At 43.4% G+C, this 27645-nt stretch overlaps 1 protein-coding gene across 3 annotated transcripts in view; it reads left to right on the forward strand.

Moving 5' to 3' along the window:
• Positions 1 to 27645, forward strand: part of EPS8L2 (EPS8 signaling adaptor L2) — a 323428-nt gene that overhangs the window by 290203 nt on the left and 5580 nt on the right. For all 3 annotated transcript variants that reach the window (XM_069223096.1, XM_069223097.1, XM_069223098.1), the window contains 8 exons: positions 2316 to 2404; positions 15918 to 15992; positions 16526 to 16674; positions 19087 to 19228; positions 23127 to 23224; positions 24402 to 24504; positions 25381 to 25512; positions 26379 to 26499. In XM_069223096.1, coding sequence (XP_069079197.1) covers positions 2316 to 2404; positions 15918 to 15992; positions 16526 to 16674; positions 19087 to 19228; positions 23127 to 23224; positions 24402 to 24504; positions 25381 to 25512; positions 26379 to 26499 — 909 coding nt within the window. The remainder of the gene's footprint in view (positions 1 to 2315; positions 2405 to 15917; positions 15993 to 16525; positions 16675 to 19086; positions 19229 to 23126; positions 23225 to 24401; positions 24505 to 25380; positions 25513 to 26378; positions 26500 to 27645) is intronic.

Raw genomic sequence — 27645 nt, forward strand, 5'->3', positions numbered from 1 at the left:
TGCCTCCTTGCAACCACCTACTTCTCACCCTAGGGATGTCTGGCAACCACTACGCACATACCTCCTGAATCTCCAAGATGCAGAATTACCAGCAAGCTCTGATGGGGCCGAAGCCGACCTCTCAAGTGCATAAATACCTAGGTATAATCCTGCTAAGGTTTCTGTGCCACAAGGTGTGGGATCATTTCTAAATTGCCATAATGCATTTTTTTTTATGATTATGGACATTGATACTTATTCTACTGGCGCACATCTTATGAATCCTATGTAGTCCAAATTGAGGCCATTGTTGTAATGCGAATATACTATACTAATTATGGTGATGTCATGTAATGCCTTTGTATGTCAAAAAAATAAAAAGAGTTATAAAAAAAATCTTGGTGTTGGCGGGCTTACATGGGCACAAAGATTTTTTTCACATTAGCAGTGTCACCCTTTAAGAGTTAAAAACAAATTGTCTTCACTCTTGTTTTTGCTTAAGGCCTTATCAACGACTTCAAGCTCACAATAACCTCCACTAAACAAAAATTTAAAAATAAGAGGTATTTACATGGTACCAAATAGGGGGGAAATGTTTGCAGGCACTACTCCCAGTTTCTTAACATAAAGTTTATAAAACAACTGTTGCCCGGCGTATGTGCTATTTGTGCCTGGTGTTTTAACACCAGGTAATAGCCCCAGTACCTAAGTCACCCAATGGATACCAATGCATGCCTTTTCTAATGTTCTTTCACCCTTTCAGCACACACCCTTGAAACACACTGATTCACTGAAAATCTCTTATTATAACATCCGCAAGTTTTCGATATGCCAAAGTCTTCAATACAGTGTCACCTGCACTCTGAACCTCTGTGGCTCCTACCTGCATGAAACTATCCCATTACTAACCAAACAAAACAGATAATTATGTTGTAGGAATATCTTGCTTCCATCACCGTATTTCACATTCCGCACAATAATCTGTAAAGAATCCATCAGGTATGAGATGCATGCCCTGAAAACAGAAAGTAAAAACACATAATACCTATACCATAATATGCCACAGCATGAGGCTGAGTGCAGTGCTGTCCACCATTGTCAAAGGTCACTACAAGAGTGAAAGGAGGGCGTATTATTTTAAGACATTACTGGCCATTACCTTTGTGATGTTTTGTTATGTAATGTGTTTTGTATAGTGCACACCTCATCCAGGAGGGTATCCTGGCACTGAAATAGTAGATGTGTGTGCCGAGCCACGGCTGGGGCCAGGTGAAGAGCCAAGACTTCAGTTTCTTCCAGAATCCAGGATCTGAGTAGGAGGCTCGGATATGCAGGGGCAGGCCTTTCCAGGCTTTAGGAGCGATTTAGGAGAAGACACGACCACTCCCTTGCTAGTACAAGGGAAGAAGGGCCTGAGTTGTTGTGCAGCTACTTGCTAGTACAAGGGCAGAAGGGGAGTACACAGTGTAATAAAAGATATTGCTGGCCATTGCTTGTTAATAGGGCTCAAGGGGTGGCCATTGTTAAATAAAAAAACATTGCTGACTTTCAGTTGCTAGTACAAGGGCTGAAAGGGGGGTATCATTTAATAAAATCCATTGTTGACCTTCACTTACTAGAACAAGGGTGGAAGGGGCGGCCATTGTTAAATAAAATACATTGCTGACCTTTACTTGTTAGTACTAAGGTTGAAGGGGAGGCTATTGTTTAATAAATGACATCGCTGACCATTACTGGTTATTAAAAAGGTATAAGGGGAAAGTAAAGTTCATTGAAAGATAATGCTGGTCATCACTTGCTACTACAAGGGTGGAAGGTAAGGGCATTCTTTAACAAAAAAAACATTGCTGGCCCTCACCTGCTTGTACAAGGGTGTAAGGGGGAGTATTGCTTAATATAAAAAACACATCACTGGCCATCCCTTGCAAGCACAGAGGCAGAAGGGGACAGCATTGTTTAATTAAAGAGATGGCTGGCCCTCACTTGCTGTTAAAAGGGCAGAAGGACAGGGCATTTTTTAATAAAAACAACCCCTAGCCCCTACTTGCTAGTACAAGGACATCAAGAGAAGGCATTGTTTAATAAAGCACTTGGCTGGCCACCACTTGACTGCAGAGATGGAAGGGGAGGATATTGTTCAATAAAAGACATCGCTGGCCCTCACTTGCATATACAAATGTGGAAGGTGAGCTGACTGTTTAATAAAACACATTGCTGGTGGATTAATTAAAGCTGTTACTGACCATCACTTGCTATTACAAGGGTGACGGGGAGGGTAATATTTAATAGTAGACTTTTCTGACTATCACGTCTGCCCTTATTTCACCAATCTACAGAGGGAGTCTTGACGCTGAGAGCGAAGCCCCCCACTGAAGAGGAGTTCATAGACTGCTTCCAGAAGACCAAGCTGGCTCTCAACCTCTTGGTAAGAAAGAAAGCTCAACTTAGTGCGTGGATTTTATGGAAGTCATTTGATGCAAAGCAGCCATGTTGAAGCTGCAGCACTGCCTGCTAGTGCTCTGCCAAACATGTTGGTACAGTGTTGATTTGTTGGTAAATTACAATATTGTTGGGGGCCTGGCCAGGCAAGATAGCCTGAATAGACGTTCCTTCACAAGCTTCCCCGAACAGTCACTAATTCCTGGTAAAATCCTCCCATATTCCTGGCATTCCTACTCACTTTCATACTCCCTTATAAGCTGATAGTGAGGAGAAACACTAAATACCCCAGTCCATGAGCATTGACTTCTTTGAGGACTGCTAGTGTGGGGGTGCCCCAATGATAGAGCGCAGTGGAGGGCCTCTGTTGGCAATCGCAACCCAAAAGCCTAAACCTGGAGGACCAAGGTGAGACATCTGGTGCCATTTACTCTTCCCAAGCAACAGGGAGATGGACCTGGTCGAGAATGAGGAGGAACTGTCCCTTTGCACTGATCCAGTCTCTCCAAAATTGATGATCTAGGGTTGGCACTGCCTTCCCTCTCCATCATTCCACCCCTCCTGCCTGACTTGATTACCTGGATAGTCTGGATTAGGGACCTGTGTCACAGCCCACGGAGGTGCTGGTGAGCCATCTGAACGTCCAAACTAGGAAGCGGCTCAGCACCGGTGTTACAGGAGGTACATCAACACTCAACGCTCTCACTGCCATGGTGAAAGACAAGGGCTCGAAGCTGGTGCAAGCAAATAAAATAATCAATTATACCCACTTGTTACCACCCTCTGAATGGATGGAGAATGGCAGAGATCATAGCGTTGCAGCACCTGTTGTGGAAACAGAGACTCCCCACCCCTTCCCTGACAGACCTAATGGCAGCAATCCAAAGTTCCAAAATTGAAATGGTTAAAAAATTGAAGCAGTAGCGGTGGATGTCACCTTGCTCCGCGCAGACCTCTGTAAAGTGTCTGATAGAGTGACTTCAGCAAAGCAAAATGTGGATAAACTCCAACAGGAGGTCCGCAACCCAAGCCCCACGGTCTCAGATTTTAAAAACTAACAGCCCGTCTAGATGAACACATTGAGGACTCTGATGGACCATCCAAAAGAAACAACCTCTGCTTTGTGGGGTTCCCCGAAAAAGCGGAGGGATCCTCAGCTGAACTGTTTCTGGAGGAATGGATCATTACGACCCTCAAGCCAAAAAGACTCTCAAAGTTTTTTACCATTGAAAGAGCCCACAGGGCATTGGTGCTGCCACCAAGACCGGGCGCTCCTCCATGGGCTATCTTTGCCCACCTATTCAACTTTCATAACTGCAACGCTATCCTGCACAGTACCCAAGCCTGAGAACCTCCATCATACCAGGGAAGACTCATCTCCATATTCCATGACTATACTCAACAAGTAAAAGAACAACAAAAAACTTTTATTGCTGTCAGAAAGACACTTCAGCGGTTTCATTTAAAATATTTCCAGCAAAACTTTGAGTCCAATGTGGAGGGTTGGTTTTGTTCTTCTTTAACCCAGCTTAAGTGAGTGACTGGTTGGATGCTCTCCCTCAGAATTCCGGACAGGATCTGTCTCAACAGGCCCCCCATCAATGGAGACAATCTACCAGAAAATACAGACGCCACTCGCCAGTCGTGGAAGATCATAGTGTGCCCAAACGGAATGCTTCAATCTGCAGGTGTGATCCCGGACTCAAGGGAGTCATTCCAAATTCACCGTAGTGCATCAGACATGGCTAGTGATGGCTCTGGAATGGAGTAACAGTCTACTCGATGAACAGTGAGTACTGTGTCAAGCCAACACTGGGCTCCTTTGGTGCATTCACTGGACTCCTATGCCTGGATTGGCCTGTGCTATATGCGACCATGAGACAAATACAGCTGGAGACAAATATTAGCATAATGCATGATCCTTGAACATAGCTAGGATGGTTCATATTAATGCAAAATATGGTTATCCTGCTTTCTGATTCTATCAATTGGATGCTTTAGGGGAGAGTTGTGTGGGATTGTGGATGGGGGAGATTGAGCGTACTTGACCTTGCATCCCTTTCTAATGCCCAAGCTCTAGCAAGGCAATCAATAATTTCATATTGTGTTATTTATGATTTAATCTTGTTGTGTTTTACTATTTTGGGAAATGGGGCAGCCGTTGCCACCCCCCAACTACAGGTACACTGGATGGGTGGATGTAGGTTTACTGCCCATGGGGAGGGTGGAGGGGGGAGTTGGTCGTACATTTGGTTGTTGTTTTGGGATGTTATATTTTGCTCTTGTCTATCACTCACATATTCCTTGTCACAGAAACACCTTTAAACATAAATAGTGGAGATAACACAGTTCGATGTCTGGAGGAGAAAGGGGGAGTACCACAATTTACCGATGACAGACTCCTTTGCTAGACTAATGGCATGCAATGTCCACAGTATCGCCCAATTAGAAAAGCTTAGAAGGGTGTATGCCTACTTAAAGCGTTATAGGGTATCCATTGCATTTTTCCATATAACCCACCTCTGGGGAGATTGCATTCCCTCCTTCCGGAAACACTGGAGAGGACAACTTTGTCATGCCCTGCTCCGGCTATGCCTGAGGAGTGTTAATCTGAGTGGCATCGGGTGTGCCCTTCTTACACTGACACCACATCCTGCACCCGGAGGGTTACTATGTAATTCTATATGGCACCCTAGATGGACAAGAGGTCTTATTTATTAATGTATACCTAACAATGACTGTCCAGACTTCTACACTACTGTAGTTCTGGCCACTTCCCCATATCTATTAGCTGATGTGATCATTGCAGGAGACTGCAACTGTGTCCTAGATGGTGACAAGGACCGTAACCCACCCTGACTGCACACTAAACCTCACATGACAGAAGCACTATGAGACATTATGCGAGAACTGTGTCTGAGTGACCTCTGGTGCGTTTGGCACCCTAACACTCGACAATTCTCCTGTTACACCCCGGGCACAGGCACCCACAGCAGACTAGACTACTGCCTGGTCTCTGATGTGTTGCCACCTCTTGTTTTGGAAGTTTCTTATCTACCTAGGTATTTATCAGACCATTCCCCCATCCTGATGGTGCTGGAGGAATTAGCTGGTAGACCAAATATACTCACCAGCGACTCCGTCCAGAGGCACTTACAGACCCTCTTTTTGCAACCACAGTCATGTACACATTAATACACCACTTCCAGGAGAATTGGGGCACCTCGAACAGTAGCGCAACTGACTGGAAGGCGATGAATTCGGTCCTCTGCGGTGTCTGCCTCAAGACAACATACGGGGTCAGGCGGCAGCATGAAGGGGATATACTAAAACATGAACAGACCCCAGGCGACATTGAGAAAGCACTCCCTTCACACCCAAAGCGCCTAAGGGACTGGTGAGAAACCCGTAGGGCCCTGTTAGATGACTGCCGCAGATTAGAAAAACACACCTTTACAGCACATCGCCAAAGACTTCATGCAGAAGGGGATAAGAGTAGGGCAATGCTGGCCAGTCTGGTTAGACAGGAGAATTCCAGAACTCCAATCCTGACCCTACACAATAGCACAGGGCATCCTGTTTGTACACAACAAGCCATTAACAAGGTGTTCCTTACCCATCTAAGTAACATTTATGCCAGCCAAGGACAGACCCAGTCAAGCACCATAAAAGAATTCCTACTGGAAACTCCACTTCCCAGTCTTACTTCGGATGACGGCAAAAGCCTAGAACTTCTTGCTGTGGTCTGAACGTTGAAGGCTGCCAAAACACCCAGGAATGATGGCCTCCCTATGGAGTTTTATCGTAAATATTTTTATAGCCTAGTAGACAAGATATTAGAGGTCTTTGAGGAAGCCCTACAGAAGGGTAACCTTCCTCCAATGCTTCGGGAAGCCCTAATAGTGATGATTCGTAAACCTGGTTAAAACCCTACCATAGCCTCAGTGCACACACCCATCTCCCTCTTAAATATAGATGTTAAGATACTCAGCAGTATCCTAGTGAACTACCTTCGCCTGCACCTCCCATCCCTTGTACATATGGACCAATTGTGTTTATCCCAAAGAGAAGTACGTTGCATAACCTGAGGTGCCTTTCCCATATATATCACATCTCGCAAAATGAAGATGACAAGCTTGCATTGGCTCTCCTGGATATCAAACAGACGTTCGAATCTCTAGATTGGACATACTTATGGCATGTCCAGAGGAAGATTAGAGCAGTATCCAGATTTATTCAGTGGGTACAATTACTGTGTACGAATCCTTGTGCCCGTGTGCGTTCTGGGGAGGAGGTCTCAGACTCGTTCAATCTGAATAGGGGTACCAGGCAAGGCGCTCTCCTCTCACCGCTCCTATTCGCGTTAGCGATGTTAACTCTGACAGTGCGACGATGCCAGACCTGGTGGATCAAGATAGTGGAGACCACTCATGTGGTTTCCCTTTATGCAGATGATGCCCTATTATACCTCTGACACCCAACCTCCTCAGTACCGATACTCATGCAGGTGTGATGCAGGAGTTTGGAGATGTTTCTGGGCTACTGGTCAACCCCGCTAAATCCCAACTATACCCTATGGGCTTGTTGACGGGAACCACCCTTGAAGATCTTCTCTCAACAGGAATTCCCTGGAAATTACGAGATGTCCCTGGTCCCACAGTGGTATTGATGTCCAAACCTAGAACTCTACTACATGGGAACATACTTACAGCATGCCATCTATTGGCTAGCTGAGGAGAACTCCAGGGAAAAAGTTATTGGAGGGCTCTCATGAAGAGGGGACACTATCTACATTGCTGATGACTGGCGCTCGAATCCTCTCCCAATTCAAATTAAGAGGGAGGACCAACAACTAGACCCATTGACAAATAAAGACTGGGAACGCATACATGAAGGATTCGTGGTGCCAGCTCAGCCATGCTAGGTTCAAGATTACACAGTACAACTTTATTCATCATACCTACTGTCCCCCCACTACCCTACATATAATCTACTCCGCACGTTCTTATAGGTATCCCCAGTGCCGTAGTCCAATAGCAGACTTCTTACACAGGACCTAAATATGCACAGCCCTTTCCTCATACTGATGACAAATCCTCGACAACCTTAATAGAGCTTCAGGCTGAGCTACACCACTGGAGACTCAACATGTACTACTAGGCCTTCTCCCTTTGGTAAGAAACTCAGTAGAAAGTTTGTTATATTGGGCCTAACATTGGTGAAGCGTCGCATAGCCATAAAATGGTTGAGTCCCACCCCTCCTGGATATCATGAATGGCTTAGGGATATCACTGAATAGGCCACAGCAGAAGAAATCCGTATGAAGCATGTCGCACCAATGATAAATTGGAAGACGATCCCAGGGCTTGGGTAGCCATGCTAGCCGACCTTAGTTGCAGAACAATTAACTGGTACCAGACATACCCATGATGTTGAATACCTATGTAACAGCCTTTACTATCTATCCTGTTTCTGTTATCTGATGAACATAATGCCTCACACAAGAGCCGGGTGTGCTGGGAGGGGGGATTAAAACACGTTGATATGATCTTGTATGTGAACTATAAGAATTATATGTTTTATGCTACCGTATCACATTCTCCTTGCTGATCTCTGTACAAATCCAATCAAGATCATTTAACAACAAAAAATACATTATTATTGACTATATCAGTAAACGTGGCCGTTACTTTTTAATATTTTGGATATCAGTTGGATTCTGAGTTTATTGGCTAATTAATACAATAACGGTAGGGGCTATGTTTATGCCCAATTTAAGATTGGGTCAGGCATGAGCTGCAACTGGGCCTGAGGATTTTCCCCAAGCAAACCTCTCTTGTTACTGAAAACATGTACATGAGGGAAGACTTTCAAAGAGGAAAATCATTAACTGAACCCCTATTTAATTCCCCATTCTGAATTAGAAAACTCCAAAGTGGCCAGAAAAAAGCACTGGGCTGTGATTACAGCCTGAAAATTCTAACCACTCTGGAATCAGAGACATATGCAAGTAATTGGTATCCTTAGTATACAGCTTCACTTTACAACATGCATAGACAATAACATGCGTGACATTGCATACATTTCATCCACCCCTATTTCGGGGAAAGAGGGAAGTATCACATTTGAAGCATACACGTGCCCATTTTGATGCATGGTTCATTTAAAGAGGAGGTGGAACCTGCCCCGCTTCTTAAATTAGAATTTCCCTCTTCTTTTCAACTTTCAAACCACTGGTGACATTTTTTTAGAAGAATTTCTCTTGTCCACTTCTGAGGGAAAGTTGTGGGTAAATATCAATAGCGTAATTTTCCCACAGGCCCGGGAAAAGCCGAGATTCACTTTGTTTCTCCTTTTAGCAGAAACCTAGTGTTTGCAAAGTAAATATACAGTCAAAGCCAGCTTGTATTTACTGCTGACATTCCTGCAGCAACAAGCAACTGTATTATACGGGAGGAGGGTTTGTCCTCCATTTGAGGCAGTTGGAGGCCAATATACACCTATGTCTGGAAGCTGTAGAGATAATAAAGTCACTGTACATTTAGGGAATAGGATTTGGCGTGGATGGGGAAGAAGGTGTTTTCTGAGGGGATGGAAAGAATGGATGGAAACAGCCATCGGAGTCCAGAGACATTAGGATGTAGGGATGTGAGGATGGGGATTCTGTAGTTCCAAGGAAGGAGATACACCGTGGAAGAGACGAGTAATGATTGGACACAGAGTTGAACCTGACGGCAGAGGCACAGGGATGAAGTGTTCTGCTATGTCTGTTATATGTGACGCTAATTTGTAAATCCCCAACAAGGTTTCTGAGTAAGCAAACAATCTCAGTCCTTGATGGCTGGATTGGAAATTGACATCTCTAGTCCACACCCTGCTGTACCCTGTGTGGGTGTGGGGTACGATCACCAACTTTGCTATAGTGTGTAAGGTTGCAATATTTTGCTTTTCAATATATTGTTTTCCTACCAGAGTGATAATCTTGTGTTTAATGCGACTATATTCAGTCTAAATTATCAATACAAGGGGGTGCACATTACAGCAGATCACACCACTGATCTAGGTTATGTATAAGACATTGTGACACTCTGGTTATACTACATAAGTACCACAGGCAGAGCGTGATGGCGGTGTCATTGTTCCTGAAATCCTCTACGACCAGTTTCAGATAGAGGTGTAAGCTTTTTGCATACTATGGTTTTGAGGTTCTGCAGGCTATAGACATAAATCATCCAAGCATCTAGAAACAAGATAATTCAAGTTGTTCTTCTCAGTGAAGGGAGCATCCATGAGAGATTATCTTCGCAGAAGGTGCCCTCCAAATGGAGTTAGGTTCAGGCACCATGCTGGCCAGGGTTGGCAGTAACTATTTCCTAGCATACTTTGTGGTTTATGATGCCAATGTCCTGGGTCTCTTGCCTGGGCACTTGCATCTCAGCTCATATAGAAACGTGGACATGTATCTTCACACACTGTAGGTGTCATTCGCCTTGCTTTGTCTTGGTTCAGCCTCTGTTTTGGAGAAGTTGCAGCAAACCACAATGCATGTAACCTCAGGCTAAGAGGGAAGTGGCCTATGTGGTTAGCTATTATTGCAGCAGAAAGAGAACAGACAATGAGTTCAGGTGTTGACACAACTGTTGTGCCTTGATCTGCTTCACTTTCCAGTAAAGGGTGCTACGATTGTGAAAATTATGGGCCAGTTCACGAAATTCCCCTGAAAAGAGCAAAAGCCATTCACACACTCAGTTAAGTCAGTGTACAAGTGCAGGCAACCCCCGTCCGAGAAAAGGCTTCCCTCTGGCATTGGAAGAGAAACGATTCTTACCTCATTTATGCAGATGCTGATCTGGACCTGTTGGGGCTACATGAGAGCATGTGTGGGTAAAAAATAATTCTGATGATTCCTCAGTCAGTCCAGCGGACAGAGGTCCAGGCTTTGATACTTTCAAGAATAGATTATGGCAAAATGATGTATTTCGGAATAGATAAGGCATCCATCCGATGCCTAAAAGTAGCACTGTATCCCCTTCCGAAACATGTCTCCGTTTTGACCCTCCTAGCAAGCTTCATTGGCTTGCTGTGGAAAACTGAATATAGATAAAAGCCTTATACTGTATGTACAAGGCTAGACTTGGCACAGGCCAACGATATATCCAAGACTTAGTGATGCTTTATCAGCCCACGCTCATGTTGCGATCATTTAACCAGGCCCTGTGTACTGTGCCCAGAAACCGGTTGGATCGTTTGGGAGGCCATTCCTTTACATGCCTGGACATGAAGTTGTGAAACACCCTTCCTTAGTGCTTGAGGAACTGCACCTCACTGTCTGTGTTTAGTAAGAAACTGAAGACCTGGATGTTTCAATCTTAACAATCTGGTTTGCCCTACCTTTGCTTAGCGACAGGAAACCTGTTTGGGTAGCTGAGCTCTTTATAAGATGTAATAATTATAATAATTACTAATCATAAAACTTCTCTTGATCTATGGAGGTTATTTAAGGAAATTGAGGTTGCCCAGCGAGGGCTCTAGCACAAAAGAGAGTCCCCAAAATGCATAGTAAATTAGTGCCCAAGAGAGGGAAATGCCTTTGTACTCATAATTCCATTGAGGCCCTGGCAAGACTCAGGGTTCTTGGAAGCAGATCAGTGAAAGAGGTCAAGTATGTCTGTGATGGAGGACCGAACATGTAAGAGGTTAAAAAAGCCAGGTAAATGTATTCACTGCAGGATTAAGAATAGATTGTATTTTTGAATTTACAATTTCTCTTTTGATTCCCTAAAGAAAACAGCCATGAAGACTCTGTTCCATTTAGAAGTTGCATGTTGGTAGGAAGACCCAGGAGGCAGGAGGGTACAGGAATAGGTACTGTATTCAGAAATATGTTACAAATAAGGGGACCTTCTCAGCAATCCTGGATCAGCACTCCTCAGCACTGCCCTGGCTGTGCTGTCTCTTGACTCGCACACTCCCTCACACAGGGAACTAAAACTGCACACCCTTACCGGGCATAAACTGCTCGGCCCCCAGCTGTAGGCAGAAACTCCAACTGACAGGGAAAGCACACTCAGACTAATTACATCACACAATCCACATGACTCACAACATTCTACACCAAACTGGAACAGAAGTCACACTAGGTTAGAACAGTAGATAGGATACCACACATCTTCACTATAAAGAACTTGAACATATGCGAACAGAAGAAACAGTACTCATAATAGCCAAACTAAAAGAACACAACCTATTTGATTTATAATTCACAAATAGCCCTATAACAGTGAAGCAAAATAAATCGTTGTGAACGATGCACACACTGTACAAGAAATACGTTCAAAACTAAACACCACCATACACAACTTCACACATGGCAAATTGCAGCACACACAACCTTGCGCACTCCCTCACACAGGGAACTAAAACTGCACACCCTTACAGGGCACCAAACCAAAAAAAACTCAAAACCAATAATCTGTATTTGCATCACACCCAGTGGAGTATGTACTCTATACGCAAACAGCACACAGGACTACAACCCAATGGAGTATGCATACTATATGCAAAGAGCACATGGGCCTTCAGCCCTTTGGAGTATGCACCCACTACACAATCAGCACACACAAGGGAATGATCCTGGTGGATTATGCACACTCCACAAACAGCACACAGCCACCCGCATATGTGGAGTACATATTCTCCATGAAAACAACACCCAGGCATTTTAACCAGTGGAGTACACATCCTCCATGCAAACAGCTCACAGGCATTTAATCAAGTAGCTTACGCATCCTCCAAGCAAACAGCACTGGACATACAACCCAGTACAGTACACACCGTCCATACTAACAGAACAAGGGCCTTCAACTAAGTGGAGTACGCACCCTCCACACAAACAGCACACAGATCTTCAACCCAATAGATTACACATTCTCCATGCACGGGCATTCAACTCAGAGCGGTAGCATCCTCCACACACATAGCACACATGCATCAGAATACCCTGGGACCCACAGTCCCTTCTGTGCGGACAACAACCAAAAGTATGCCAGCAGACGAAACGTGGACACTGTAGCCATGCACCAAAGTACACTCAACACTACACACTCGCCCCTCCCATGGACCAACTCACTCGTGCTGCACATAGTAAAACATTGCAAGCAACTCAGTAATCAATTTGACAGTGAAGTTTGTTGATCATGTACATGTTCAGTGATGGACAAAATGAAACACACATTTGCACAAAATCCCCATGGATGCCAACTACGTCTACAGTAGAATCAATTAATACATTGGTATACTTAAACAGTGGAGAAAGTTCCGTGCCAAGCTGTACTTTAACTTCTACATTGATGCCAACAAACTAACTGATACATCAGTACTAAAACTGCATAACCACCTAATTACCATGTAGCACAAACTAGAACTGGCCTCTTTTGTGATGCACTTAGATAACCATGAAAGATCCACATGTTCAATAAGATATATGTGAAAGTAAAGCAGCTGTAGCTGGCCCTACGATTCCTAGAATCCTAACTTGACAATCAGTCTATACCATTTTATTTAATCTTAGCGGACATTGTACCTGGAGGATAAAATAAACACGTGAAATGCTGAACACCGGCTTTATTAATCTCTGTTAAAATCAGACATATCTCTCTAATGACAGGCAGTTTCTCAAATGACAAAAAAATACAAAAAGCAGTATGTCTTGCAAATCATAAAACAGAACAGCCAGGATTTTGTTAGCCAGGATGGTACGTCTTTTATTTCACTGAATTCCTGTTACGGGAATATCAGGTACATTCCGTATGTATAGCGACAACAGAGTAGCTTCTCTTTACATTGAGAGAGTATTGTACTCCAGACTGATCGAGGTGAGCGCGCACAGCGCAGCACTTGTATTCACCCATCACCAGCTGAAGCTGTGCTCATTCTGCAGCAGCGGACAGTTATTTTTGCTCTAACTAAGGCACTTACAACTAGCCAAGCCACCAAAACACAAAGTGAAAGCAAAATCTTATGGGCCCAAACTCTTAAAGTGAAAAAGCACCTGGTAGGTGTTCAATGAAGAAGCCCTTTTCATGTTACACTGTGTTTTTAGGTCGAGCATGGCAGCGCGTAAGCACTGCTTTTCCGCCGTGTTGGTATGTATCTGGGCTTTAAACCACGCCCACCACACACCCATCACTAGCACTCGTTCATGGGCTTGCCTTTCAAAAATCATTTGTTTTCATTGGTAACTGCTTTACGTTGGTCCCTCCTTAGTGGGGTTTTGTTACCGCCTTGGCCATCGAGACTGTTACATGGATAACTGCACTTTTGCCGATAACGTTGATTGTGAGCGAACTTTTTTTTCCTTTTGTCTCACTCCTTCACGCTCACGGAAGCACATTGATACCGCTCGCTTATGTCAACAGTTTTACTTTTCATTTTCAGTTTGTGCAGCACGAAAAGTCCAGTTAGGAACTCGCAACGCTAATAGCTCTAACTCAAGAAAAAGCGAGACCCATTGCATTGCAAATGTTTGTTTCTTTAAGTATTGTACAGCTGGCATTTTGTAACGTCACAGCACCACGCTTTTTTCCAGTTTGATAGTCCATTCATTGTACAGCAATACCACATAAGGTCCCTGCACTAAACTGCTGTTTATTCTCACCAAAACTGTGTTGATGTATCTTGTGATCCTAGGCAGAAATGGGTCTAACTTTCCAAATGCACAATTGTTAAAGCTGCTGCACCAAACGCCTTCTCAGCAATCCTGCATCAGGACTCCTCAGCACTGCCCTGGCTGTGCTGTCTCTTGATCTACCAGTACAAACTGAATAAATTGCCCTTCTTGCAGCAATCAGCCACTGAGCAAGATTGATAAATGTGTTAACATTCACTCATGCTCAGTGCTTAATTTGTGCTTCTTTCTGGTGCAGAGCACCAGCACTTATTTTTTAGGGCTGGCACAAATGTTTCTGATTCAAGCATTTTCTGCGAGCAAAAGACATATATGGGAAAGACGGAGGAAGAGAAAAACAAAAAAGCGTCACAATAGGAGAAATCAGAAAGCTGCAAGAGTGAGCTAAAGGGGCAGGGAGTGGCTGTAAAAGGATTAAAGGGGCCAGAGATGGCTTCAGGATTAAGTTTCCTCAGTATTCCATGTTCACACATTTAATTACAGCAGCGTGTGTTTAAGAGGAGGGCTTTGGGCGCCGACACCTTTTTACTTACAAATTAAGCACTGCTCTTGCTACACACTCACATTAGTGCTGCTGTGAACTGGTTTGGAGCTGCAAGGTCTTGTGGCTCTTGTGGGATTTCTTCTTCAGCTTGGCAGCACAGGGATCTCTTTTTCTGTCTCCCTTAAACACCTTTAGTTTTCTGTTGTCTCCACTGTTACGATTCGAAGTTGCACGCTGGCAGGAAGATCCAGTAGAAAAGTAGGTACAGGAACGGGTACTTTACCCAGGAACAAGTTACAAGAAATGGATCCCCACCAGGATGTTACCAGCTCAGCTCTCAACTGTAGACCGAAGCTCCAACTGGCAGCGATAGAACACTCACACCAATGACATGACAAATTCCATGTGACGCACAACATTCTACACTAGACTAGAACAGATGACACACCCGTCTAGAACAGAAGGCAGGATACCAGACTCTTGCTCCTGCATTTGGAAGGAAGCATGGCCTGAATATGCCTACTGTGTGCTTGAATCAAGTTTCGCTCTGCTACATTACTTCTTCCCAAAAAGTGATGTATATTTGATGAGAAGGGGTAAGGTGCCTAGAATCATGGTTAGGGGCGTAGCTTGGTCAGTAAGACTGACCCTGGCATATCATATTAATTATTATTTGAGAAGCAGGGCATGAGGGGGGCTTAAGGACCAATAAAAGGGAAAGTAGTGTGGGCTGTGAAGGGTACTTGAAACACAGTATTCTGTAAAATACCCATGTTTTAAGACCATCAAAACGGAAGTCTGTGTGTTTTTGTCTGAGTATTTAAAAATCCAAGGTGAAATCTGACAGACCCCTTACCATACCGGACTGAAAGCTCCTGTACTCATCTATTTTCTAATTAATACATGTATTGGGGGGGTGGGGGGGTGTAACGTCCCAAAGACCCTCCACCCTGAAGCTACGCCCCATGATCAAGGTGTAGCTTTTATGATTTTAAGATGCTCCCTTGCTATTTTGTTGAAATTTCAGTCAAAGAAGACTGTCCTAATGAAGCAATAAAATGCAATTAATTAGTGACATGGCTGGATTACTGTTGACGAGCTGTAAATCTTGCATACTGGGAGACGGGATGGCTATGTTTCTGCATCCAAAGAGGCAAGGTGAGGACGTTATCACTGAACAAACCAAAATTAAGCATATACACTACCTAGGGAAATGAGGTATCCAATACACTTCCGGGAACTCGGCAGTAATGTTTCACAAGAACTTTCTTCGGGAAAAGTCTGTCCTATTCATTGACTAATAAGGTCGCCCGTATTCTTCTTTTGCAGGCTAAATTAAGAAAACACATCCTGAACCCAAGTTCTGCTGAATTGGTGCACTTCCTGTTTGGGCCGCTTGACTTGGTAAGTACTTCAGAATTCCTTTGAATTTGCCGCACCATGATGCCGCTTAACAGATTCCAATTACTTAATATCCTATATAATGCTTTTTTCATAGATGTAAAAATACTCTTCTGTATGATAACATTGTGTGTGCTGGAGTCGGTTTAAAGACAGACATACCTTGCGTGCTCGCCCCCTCAATTCTACCTTAGAAACGAAAGACAGACAAGCTAAGAGGCAGGCACGTAAGCATGCCACTGAATGGATGCAAACATTGCAGGTGGAGAGGAGTGAGGGAGCAACTATCATGGTAGCAGTCAGTGTATTTACTTGTAATTATATTAAAGTGATTTGAAGTAATCGAAGCACATATTATGTAAAAGATGCTGCGAATTGAGTATCAGTAAATGAGGGGGGAGAAGCATGTATCCTGCAATTATTGTTCCTTTCTTAAGTGTGGCATGTGCAGTCCTGGTAACAGGAGTGTAACTGTTGGGTGTAATTAAATGGAGCAGTGAACAAGTCACTCTGCAACCTTTGTTGTCTACCCTTAGATCGTGCAGAGCACTGGGGGGCCAGAGGTGGCACGGTCTGTGCGGTGCCCTCTACTCTCCAAAGAAGCCACTGACTTCCTGAAGGGACATCTGACGCCGAAAGAGATGATTCTTTGGGAGTCCCTGGGAGAGGCATGGACACGATCCAGGTAAGAGGAAAAGAAGACACTTTCTTAAGAACCCCTATTAGGGGTTTATGTTGCTGGAGACAATTGTACCGTACATGTTGAAAAAATTGTCAATTGCCTTTTTTCTAATATTGTGTCAGATTAGGCCTTTCACAACGAGCTCGTTTTTACAGTTCATCCCTGATCTTTTTGTTTGCAATATTTATTTTGAGGAACTCAATAAAGAGAAAGAGTCCTAATTTCCTGCATCCTGCAAAAATTTGAGTCCTTAATTTACTTTTTAGGCTGACATGGGGTGGTTTTATCTATAGACTGTTTCCGTTACCAGGTGAGCTGATGTACTTGTGACTGTCAAGAAGATTGCTAACCAATGAGATGTCACTTGTGAATCCCTAGTCACTTGAGTGCCTAAGCCCCTGATGGTGAGGAGATCTGGTAAACCTTCTTGAAGCTCTGCAGCCCTAAAGCCAAGCTTGTCAATGTATAATAAGATGCTGTAACCATTACCACTTATCATGTGTCGTTTTTGAGTGTGAGGAGTTTAACGTTTCTGGATTCTTAGTGAGATTCTTTTGGCCCTTACACTTCAATGATGAGAGTGCACGCTTGGTTGAGTAGCTTCTATGAGATGCCTTGACATTAAATCACTAGGATTTTAGAAGTTTCAAGTAGTGCCAAACATGGCTGCCTATCAGCAGCCTCCCGTGGTTTCCCGGGTAAAGGCCTACACTAAATATGCACCACTAGCACTATCTTAGGATGTTGAATCTGAATCGGACTGCACTAACAAGACCTTTCAAATCAATTAATTTAGGAAAGGCAAAGGATTTGTGGTTCACGTTAAATGGTATGGGGACGTTTTACAAAGTGTTCACAAGATGATGAGAGAAGGAGTCTGATTTTTAATTACAACACCTATCCCTTAGCTAAGCTTCAGACCCCTGGTCTGACCCCTGGGCTGAAGCTATTATAAAAAAAGACAGCCAGGTGGGGACTTCTTTTTGCCCTGACAGCCCAGATATATGCAAACTACTGCTACATATAAATATTCAAGTCTCCTAATTGTAGGTGGAAAATGCTGTATAACTCACTGTAAAAGGCTGTAAGCCAAAAAGAATGCAGGATTTAAAGGAAAAATGGGATCCATTGTTTCTGGGAATTCCTTCGAATAAGTACTTCCTTGCTGCATTAAATGCTTTCATGATGTCAGTGGACGTACCACTCCAAGCCTTTTGTTTAGGTCAGGTTTTAGCCAAGACCTTTCGATTTCACTAAAGTTATATATAACATACCTATAAGGGTTTTCAGCCAGCCCCCTTTACTCATTGGTCTGTTGTTGAGTCATTCACATTTTACTTCCTCCCACACAGCATATGGCAATAGGTCAGCTCACTTAACTTGACTGTGGGTGACAGCATTCTGGTATTTCAGAAGGCGCACATCTATACACAATAATTCCCATCAGGGATTTCTATGCTTTGTGAGGCAAAAAATGAATTTTAGTCAATGTTTATTTTTTATATTGGTGAGTGTCTGGTAGCTCCTCAAAAATAAAGTTTTTTAAAGTTTTACAAAAACCTTGAAGAATCAAAATAAGCATTGACAAAGCTAAAATACCGGCAACCAATGCCAGACTTATTGACTTTGCCAATGCTTGCTTTTTTAACAAGTTTCAGACAAAAGTTCAAAAACATACTGAAAATAAATAACAATGAAATGATGATACATGTAGCAATCCATATTAAAGAATGAATACAGGCAAAGCACCCAAAAGTTTTAGTTTATTGGAAAAGGACTCTCCATGTAAGAACTTTTTTTCCAAAAATGTTAGCTCAGATCATGCTTTTTTGAGCGACACAACGAAATGGATATATTGCAATGCTTTCTCCATTCGCTTTTTAGCACAGACTTGGAAATAAATTAAACATTTCTCAAAACGTTATTTTGGTTTTCTCTTGTGATGATCACGCTTTAGTTTTGAGTGTAATTTGTTAACATGTTTAAAGATGCAGGGAATTGCTCTATGCAGAGTTGATGCATGTAGAAGACATTTAATAAGATATACAATTCGGATATGAACTGATTGAGTTGCACGACAAATGAGGTCACTAAGGTGGATTGCTGTGCTCACTCATGAATGAGTTGTTTGGTTTTAATATCTAGCGCATGAGAACAACTGTACAAATACAAAGGCAAGGCGTTACAGTTTGGAAGTCACTCAGCAGGAAGTACGAGCCGTGCCCTTATTTGAACCCATGACAGCCCTGGGCGAGCTGCAGAGGGAGTGCCTGTTCTTCTGGAAAACGAAAAAAGGCTAAATTCGGCGGATTAGGCTATTTTGCTGTTTATCAAAACAATGTTTGATCTGCTTTATGTGCCTGAACACTTCCCTTTCTCTGTGGTATTCACTGTGTTTCCTTTCTCTTCCTGAAGGGCTGAGTGGCCGAAGGAGCCCCTGGTGCCGCAGTATATCCCAAAGTTCCACAGTGGCTGGCAGCCCCCGCTCGACATCTTCGTTGGCGCCCCCTGGGAAATGGAAATCTCACACCCTCCTGATTCGTTTGGGCAAGACCAGGTGAGCGTTCTGCTTTGTGGTCAGCGACCTACAAAGATTGCTTTGCCTTCTCTTGTTTGCTGGGTTATTGTAATTCTGAGTACAAGGGCTGCTCAGTGTTACTTCCTGCCTCACGCGCTCCCTCCTTCCTGAGCTTTCTCCACTTCCTGCTCCACAACTATTTTCCTAACACCACAGCCATCTTGCTTTGGGCCTTCACTGGCAGGAACCAGTTACCAGGTGCGTAACTTAATCAGTGGAATTCAAGGGGTGTGAATCTGAAATTTCCCAACAACCACCACAGTGTGCTCAGCAAGAAAAGATGTTGCAAGAATGTTTCAGTATCATCATTACCTCTGGCCTCCTCCTGAAAATGCGTCTTGAAAACAGCACAACTCAAGAATCTGTTTCTGTATCATATATGAAGTAGAGACATGCAGCATGTTCACATTGTCATCTGCGGCATGCATATGAAAAGCTGAAGATAATGTGTTCATGTCTTGCTCCTAGAAGACAAAATACTATTTCAAAAAGCAATAGACCCAAAATAATTGTTTTCACTATCTTTTTGTCTACGTCTCCCTGTGTCTGGTTTTGTTCCTCAATAACCTGGACCAGTAGTGTTGACCAAGATGTCCACACTTTCAGCACTTTACAGGATCTACTCAGCAGCACTGGAGACAATTTTAATATTGACAATCTCAAAGCTCACTTTAGGAGAGCTCTGCTCCCTGACACTTTTATGTCAATTAATGCACATGGCCCTGCGGTCTTTAACGCAAAGCACCAATCAGGCACTTGCTTTGCTGAACATTTTGGCCTGTTGTTTTTATTTTCAATAATTTATGAAAGCCAGTTACGTGGCATAATGTCATGGACATTGGACAATTATGCCAGACTTCAAAATTACCCAGCACATTATTATAATTACAAACAAGATTCCCTCCCATAGTGGCACAGTGTAGTTATACACCTAGCATCCTTTTTTATTTCTGAGGTTGATTTACTAAAAGTCCTGTCCTCATGCATGCTAAAGGCCTTGTCTTCCTCCTCTAACTGAATTTAGAGGCTACACACAGTGTGCTGTTTCTTTTTTCTCTGTTTGCAGGGCATAGCGGTGGACTCTAAACTTTGGCACTCCTACAGATCTTTTTCTGAGCTACTTTGTTAGAGCGTTATGTTATGTTTTGTTGATTTGTATAGCACCCAGATGATGGTATCCAGTCTCTTAAGTGAGCATGCAGAAAATAAGCTTAATAGCTCAGTAACTTTGCAAACCCAAGCTGAGCATTATGTTTTATTTTTCACCCACCATGTGAAAGTTGACAGACACTGATCCGAACCCAAATTTCAGCATTTTACTTGGGGGGGAGGAAGACACATTAATAAATCCCCTGTGAAGCTCTGTGGCGGCTCTCAGGAAGGGAAAGGGGCAGGGCAGCGCAGAGAGTGGTGAGGGGACAAAAAAAGAAAATATAATCATTTTTTTAAAAACAAAAAAACGTACCTTTCTTGCCGCCCGATCCTTGGTTCTCGACTGCAGGCACAGGCTCCCAGCCTGCCCTGCATCCAATCCTAGACTGCTTTCATGCTGCTTGCAACATGAAAGCAGCATTAGAATTGGACAGAGTGCCTAGCCAGGGCGCTGCGAGCCGAGTGGAAGTCTCTGTCTGCTGTCTCCAACCCGGCAATGCAGTGCCTGCTTTGCCGGGTTGGAGAGAGCCTAGTGCTCATGTGTGTTTGGCCATCCCAAGACGGCAGGCAGACATACATGTGCACTCCCCCACTGTGCTCTTCAGAGCCCATGGCCCCACCCCTTTGACAAGAAACAGTAATAAACTTAGTCTATTATTGTTTTCTTGTAAAAGTTTTGCAGCTGCTGCTGCTGGCAGAGGGGGGGGGGGGGTGCTCCTCCGCCATAGCGGGGGAGCCACCCTCAATGAAGTTACGCCCCTGTATGTTGCCATCATATTTTGAGCTAGCAGCACCATGCTTCACTCCAAACCAGTTGAATAATCAGATATTGCCTGTGGACTAGCTTCAGTGTCTCATAACCTCCCTATTGGAAGCATGGCGTTATCATGCACAAAAACAGAGCCAGGTAATCCCTGCAAACCAGAGTTCTTGTGAGTTCCATTTGAAGTCATTGTATAAAAAAGGCTGGATTAAAATAAAATTTTGTGTTCAAAATAGAACCTGTCCAACATGTGAAGTCTTTGTCGTTCCGGTTAGTAGCTCAGCCATTCGTTAAGTGCTTGATCCTTCTTATCTCAGGATTTTTTCAAGTTTCAGACTAGAGCCACCTGCTTGACTGTATTTAAAACCACATTTACCTGTTTCTAATTCTTTATCATCAATACTATCTTTATATTCAAGCTTCTATAAGTATGACTTGACTGTCCCATCCAGACCACAATTTATACTTCAGTAGGTAATGTTTTGTTACATTACTTTGATGTGATATTGACTTTAACGTGCAGAAGATACAATTGATGCACAATGATAGACAAACCTTGGCTGTGGTTTGAACATGGGTTCCCTAGAGCAGGACATATAAATGATTGTTGTTACCATTTTAGGAAGCAACATGTCCGCCTCTCGGAACATTCAACTTTGCAGTCAATAACAGCACATTCTCCGTCATGACAGATTTCAAGAGGCGGCATTGTGGGTGGGAATTCACTGTGCAGTGTTACGCACCCCAATCAGCTGCTTTATTTAATTGTCATTGCTACAAGTGTGTGAATTACAATTCATATCCACTGGAGTTTGAGAGAAACTATAGAAACATAAACTGGATATGTGTTCCATTTTTCCCCAAGTGATAAAAGGGCAAATGGTAATCAGTAGCAGAGGGCTCCTCTACTTAGGCTGCATTGAAGGCTACAATGCCTGATTGGTGGCCATTCATCTCATAGTAGGGTCATATAGATTTCACTTACAAATTTCCTTGCACCAGGACTGAAAGGAATATCTTCCAAAGTCCCATGAGATATGATCTGTATCCAGCACAGTAATCCAGCACATAAGTGGTAGAACTTGCTCCAAACAACCAGGGGCTTTGACAATGCAATTACATGGACTTGCTCTTAAGCATACCAAGGTAGTTGATGCCATTGCACAACCAGCTCACACATTCTATGCACACTGCTGAATTAAATCTCCCAGGGTACTTGTATTGCCCCACAGCTATGCAGGACTATGATGGATTCTGGCTTGAATAGGAAGGTTGAACCTTGAGGATCCTCGTTCTTGCTTCATGGTATGGCTAGGAATGATACATCTTGCATTATCGCCAGTCTCACAGCCTCTTAAGTTTCTGCACCACGTTTGGTTCTTCATATGGATGTTCTGTGCTTCTTACATAATTCTCCCAAGTTGTCCACCATCTTATTATTTAAATATATAAGGAACAGTTCCCTTTTTTGGTCTGGCTTGACAGTACAGCAATCTGCAAAAACAATTTTTACTAGTTTGCTTTTTAATATTCATACAGTGAGCTTAGTCTAACTTCATGCTGTCAGCTGTTTGGTGTATCATTCCACCTCCAATTTTGTGCTATTCTAAGGAGTTCTATCTTTGCAATGCATGGAGAAATATTTTGCAGATAAAAAGACACTGACTCGCAGCACATTACATATTTATCTAACAGATGCATTGTTAACAGAAAGCAAACATTGTTTGTTTTTGTATATTGCAAAATGCTTTTTTTAAACGTTTTAGTCATGACTCAAAATGCAAGTTAGACCTATTCGCCTTGCAAGTGCTTCTTTATAGTAGGTTCTGGTGATTTATTTCCCCAAATTATCCCAACCTTTAAAATTAGCATCAGTAGTAGCCAATCGAGCATTGTAGCACTGGGTATAAAACAGGAATATTATATTTTTCCAAGATCAACATTTTGTTTTTTGTTTTGCAGAGTTCGGCAAATGGACACCCATTTCGGAAGTCGTCAGTCAAAAAAGGCCAGGCTGGTGACCAACTGGATCCCTACAAACCAATTGCCGGTCAGCAAAGGTACGTGAGATATGCTCTTTTAATATGTTTTCCACATACCATAGTCGAAGCTTCTTGTCCCAGCTTTTACCATCATCTGTCGTCCAGTGGTAAATAAGTGTTGTTAGGTGGATGCACATGAAGTTGATCTGACGACAGTGACTGTTGGAGGCCACTAACCCAAGATCGATTCCCTGTCACTGAGCTGTCATTTCAAGGTCACTTCTTATCATACAAACATTATGCTATAATCCTTTGCAAAATGGCATGGACAGATTAAGATGCATCAACTATGCTAACATTGTTCAGGTCTTGTTGCTCAGTGGAATACTGTGGAATATTGTTCCCTCTCCAGGCATCTGAGTTTTTCCTCATGCTGACATGACCTGGCAGGCCCACTCGGCCGTTCATCCTTCTGAGGTCGATGAAATAAGCGCCATTGAGTTGGGTTGGAATAAACATTTGTTATTCTGTGCCAAGAAGCCACACAATGTGAATGTGTGCTTTGCAAACACATATGTTCTGTTATGTTGTACCGGCAGATTGGAGGCAGGGTTGGATTAAAGTCTTGGGTTCTGCAGTGCACACTCTGGCCCCAATAATGAGTTTTGCAAAGTAGAGTTCCCGTGTGTAATTGTGCTCCACACCATTATGAGATCTGGACCAGGATGTTCTGGGAGAAGAAAAACTGATACTGATTTTACCGGATGAAAATTTCTTCTGGTGCAATTGACGTAGGGAGTGAGCTGCAGTGCAGCTTCGTGCCAAGGTCCGGCCCTGTCCGACCATGTACCAAGGTACTCACTATCCTCTTTGCCACTAACCCCCCCCCCCCCCCCCCCCGCCCCACTCTGACATATAGCAGGTCGAGTATGTCTGTTTTAAACCCTTCAGAATGGGGAATTCCGTGTGGAAGTCCGCAAGTAAATCCAGATATGCAAAGTTATTCGCAATCACGTGGGGGTTAGCTGGTAACTTTACGATTCTGGTGGGACATTGCCTCACTGTTGTTACAGGTGGCACGTGTTCAGCCCTCAAGTACTGTGCGGTTTGTTATCACGGCGCAGCGGTAAAGTCTCAGTGAATCCATTTTTACCATCTATTCGAGGAAGATGCGATGCTTGTCCTATAACATGTTTAAGATGCAACCAAAAAATAATCGGCCTGATTTTTGTCGATAATTGTCACCTTTTTGCAGGAATTTGGAGGCACAAGGATCGAAGAAATATGCCAAAATCAGATATGACTTCACGGCTCGCAACGCCAATGAGCTCTCCGTGCTAAGAGATGAGGTACTCGAGGTGAGTACTGAGTACAAGAACACATCCCCGAGGATCATGTTCGCAAACGTTTTTAATTCTGGTCTTTTCACTAAGCTGGGTGCCCCTGATTTCCTAACTGTCCATATTGATAAATGGTCTATAATTCATCACATTGCCTCTGTTGTGTCTGAGGCAGTTTCCTATTTTTCTTTCCTGTCACATGATCTCATCTTTCTCATTTGGCTTCTCCCTGCAAGCTTCCTCTTGTGGCATATATCTTGCAAGCTACTTGTGTGCTGTTCGGTTGCACAGATGGAGGCCTTCCTCTAGCCTTCTACCATAAACATGTGATCCCTCTTTGCTTTTGCCTACTCTCAGGGCTATATGCTCTACTCATGTTACCACCAACTCTTCTCACTCCATGCACCTCCTTTCCACATATAGTGTCACAGCGAATGCCCATGTGCTATGCTCGCTAGAGTTGCCAGTGCCAGTCTCAACCTTCACAAGGCTACGTGAGAGGTCAAATTGTAAATTTCAAGCGAACTAGGGACAGAGTTGATAAGCCCTATCACATTTATCCAGTCCAAGTGCAGTAAGACATATGTCGTCCAAGTGATTTCTTGTTACCGAAGAACTTGACTTAAATACAGGTCGAAACAAGATTTTCCCTGCCTACTGGGATCTAGGCTTTCACCTTAATGCTGACTCCATATAATGTGCCCTGTATTTTAACCCAATGTCATTTGAGCAAACAACTGCTTGGTGATTTTTTTCTTATCTTATTCTCATGCATACATCTTTGGAGAAGTCAGCATAGTCGCGGAGTGTAATGGAGGACCATCAGTGAGAGAAGATGTCACATCTAACTGAGAGACTGAACTTTTTTGGCTTTTGCTGACTATTGCTTTGCAGGTCCTGGAGGATAATATGCAGTGGTGGAAGCTGCGGTCACGGAGCGGGCAGGATGGCTATGTTCCTTTTAATATCCTGGATGTGGTGAAAGCAGAGGATGTTTTCAACCAGCCGGACCCACTCTACAGTCAGGTAGTTACATATTTAGCAGCACTCAGTACAAGATCAAATGTGAGGGCAACTTAAAGCATTAAACATTACTTGCCTCTAATGGAAAACAGCTGACACACCAGATTCTTGTCCTAGAGCAGAGTTCTCTTTGTAAACCCATTGTGTGCCTTATACTATTATTCTAGCATTGGGATCACAGATTAAGGAGACGTACCACCACTTGACATTTGGTCGAAATCTTGCTTTTGAGAAAGTCCTGCCAAATAGAGAACACAGTATCATAATTCAGTGGTTCATGTCTTTAAGGCGCCCAACAATCTCAAATCCACCCACCACCAGGCTTACCAGTTGGCATGTGTTTCTTACATTGATATGTGAATTTTCCCTAAAACTTGTAATTTGGAATTTAAGCTGAACCACTCCACTTGTTCTCATCTTTCCAGAGGACCTTCATTGTTCCAGAAGCCTTGTGTTTCATGCAAGTGGTGCTTTACAAGCCTATTCGTTTTGGAGAGAAGAGTGGTTTCTTCTGGCTAACATGCCTTGAAGCCAGTATTTTCTCTTACTTTTCCTAAGGGCATAATAATGAATCCTAACATTTACAACTGGTGACATCGGCATGTAGGTCCCTAACTGTAGCTTTGGGGTTACATATGTGACCTATAGGCCACCAAATATCAGTAGCAAGCACTTAGTGGCCGAGCAAGCTTGCCATCTGTGTGCTTTATGACCATCTGGGCAGTGTGGAGGCTCTTGACTGACCACACAAAACTGGATTTCCATAGCACCTAAGCAACATTGTGTGTGTGTGTGTGCACGTGTGTGTTTGTATCTGTGTCATTGCATGTGCCTGTGGAATAGATCTCAGTTGCCTTCTTGTTTCCTAGGTCCAGCCAAAATACAAAGGTGACCTGAGCCCCCGAGGACCTGGACCCACTCACAGTTATGGCGGAGAGAAGTGGGGAGGTGAATTGACAGGACGGCTAGCTTCTCAGGATGCCAAAGATCGTAAGTTGTAATTCTAGGGCGTGTGCTGGCACTAATCTTCCACCAACAATTTAAAGGTTCTGTGGAACCAAACCCTGCGTCCGTCACAGTTGTGCTCCAGTCTCCCTCCCAGCCACCAAGTCAGGTGGCTCATGTTGCAAATGATGTATGAGATAGTCTATTATTGGCAGCCTAGAGATGGAAACGTCCACATGTGTCTGGCCAGGCTGGTTACTTTGCCAATTCAGAGTGCCTGTCTACCTCGGTCTGTGAATTCTCTTTGCCTGCCTCCAGGCAATCCCAGGCCACCTTTCAAACCCTCAAACGAAGATGCTTGCTTGTTGAGACATGGCAGCAAGTTGGCCTGTAGAAGAGAATGCAAACAGTGGAGAGGCAACAGCTTGGGGCCAGTTGTGCGTGCAGACAAATTAAAGGCAGACCCTCTTCCCACGTGAAACGTTTCTTTTTCAGGGTCATAATTACCTGACCTATGTATACGCATATATTTGTCTCCCAAACTTACCCCTGCCGCTTGGATACATATTTCACATGGTGCCATTCCATTTGTGGAATCCAGAACACCATATAGCTCTTTTTTTCAAAATAGGCCCTGTAGTATCCGATGGCAGGATGTCTCCAAATGAATTAGGAAGCTGATTCCCATGTGAAATAATCCTTAGATGGAGGCACAGCGGGTAGAGCGTCAGGCCAGTATAACCTGTCTCTTCCATGCTTGTCTTCTTCTCTCTTACACGTCAGACCCACACCATCATTCTGGAGTGACAGGGTAAGATTCCATGATGGGAGAGGCCAGCCTACAATCTTCCAGCCACCACACATTTTGCCCCTTAACAAACTTTCCAATAAAGAAACCAAAACAATACGGGAATACCAGATAAGGTCAAAAATAAAATGAACTGATGATGGCAAAATATTAAAGAGAAATACAGTTGTACATCGGGAGATATAAAGAAAATACAGAATGAATGTAGTCACAAAATCTGCAACGGCTTTTTCTTGGTCTAAGACTACAACGTAAAGATTAATTAGACACATTTTAAAGACTTTTTTATTTGATAATCATCAACCTATTTCCGAAAGGATGGCATACGCTACTTTCTTCCACCCTCACAGCATTCTGCCTTACTTCTATGACTCGAAATGTAT

This window comes from Pleurodeles waltl, chromosome 3_1, assembly GCF_031143425.1.
Source record: "Pleurodeles waltl isolate 20211129_DDA chromosome 3_1, aPleWal1.hap1.20221129, whole genome shotgun sequence".
NCBI classification, from domain to species: Eukaryota; Metazoa; Chordata; class Amphibia; order Caudata; family Salamandridae; genus Pleurodeles; species Pleurodeles waltl.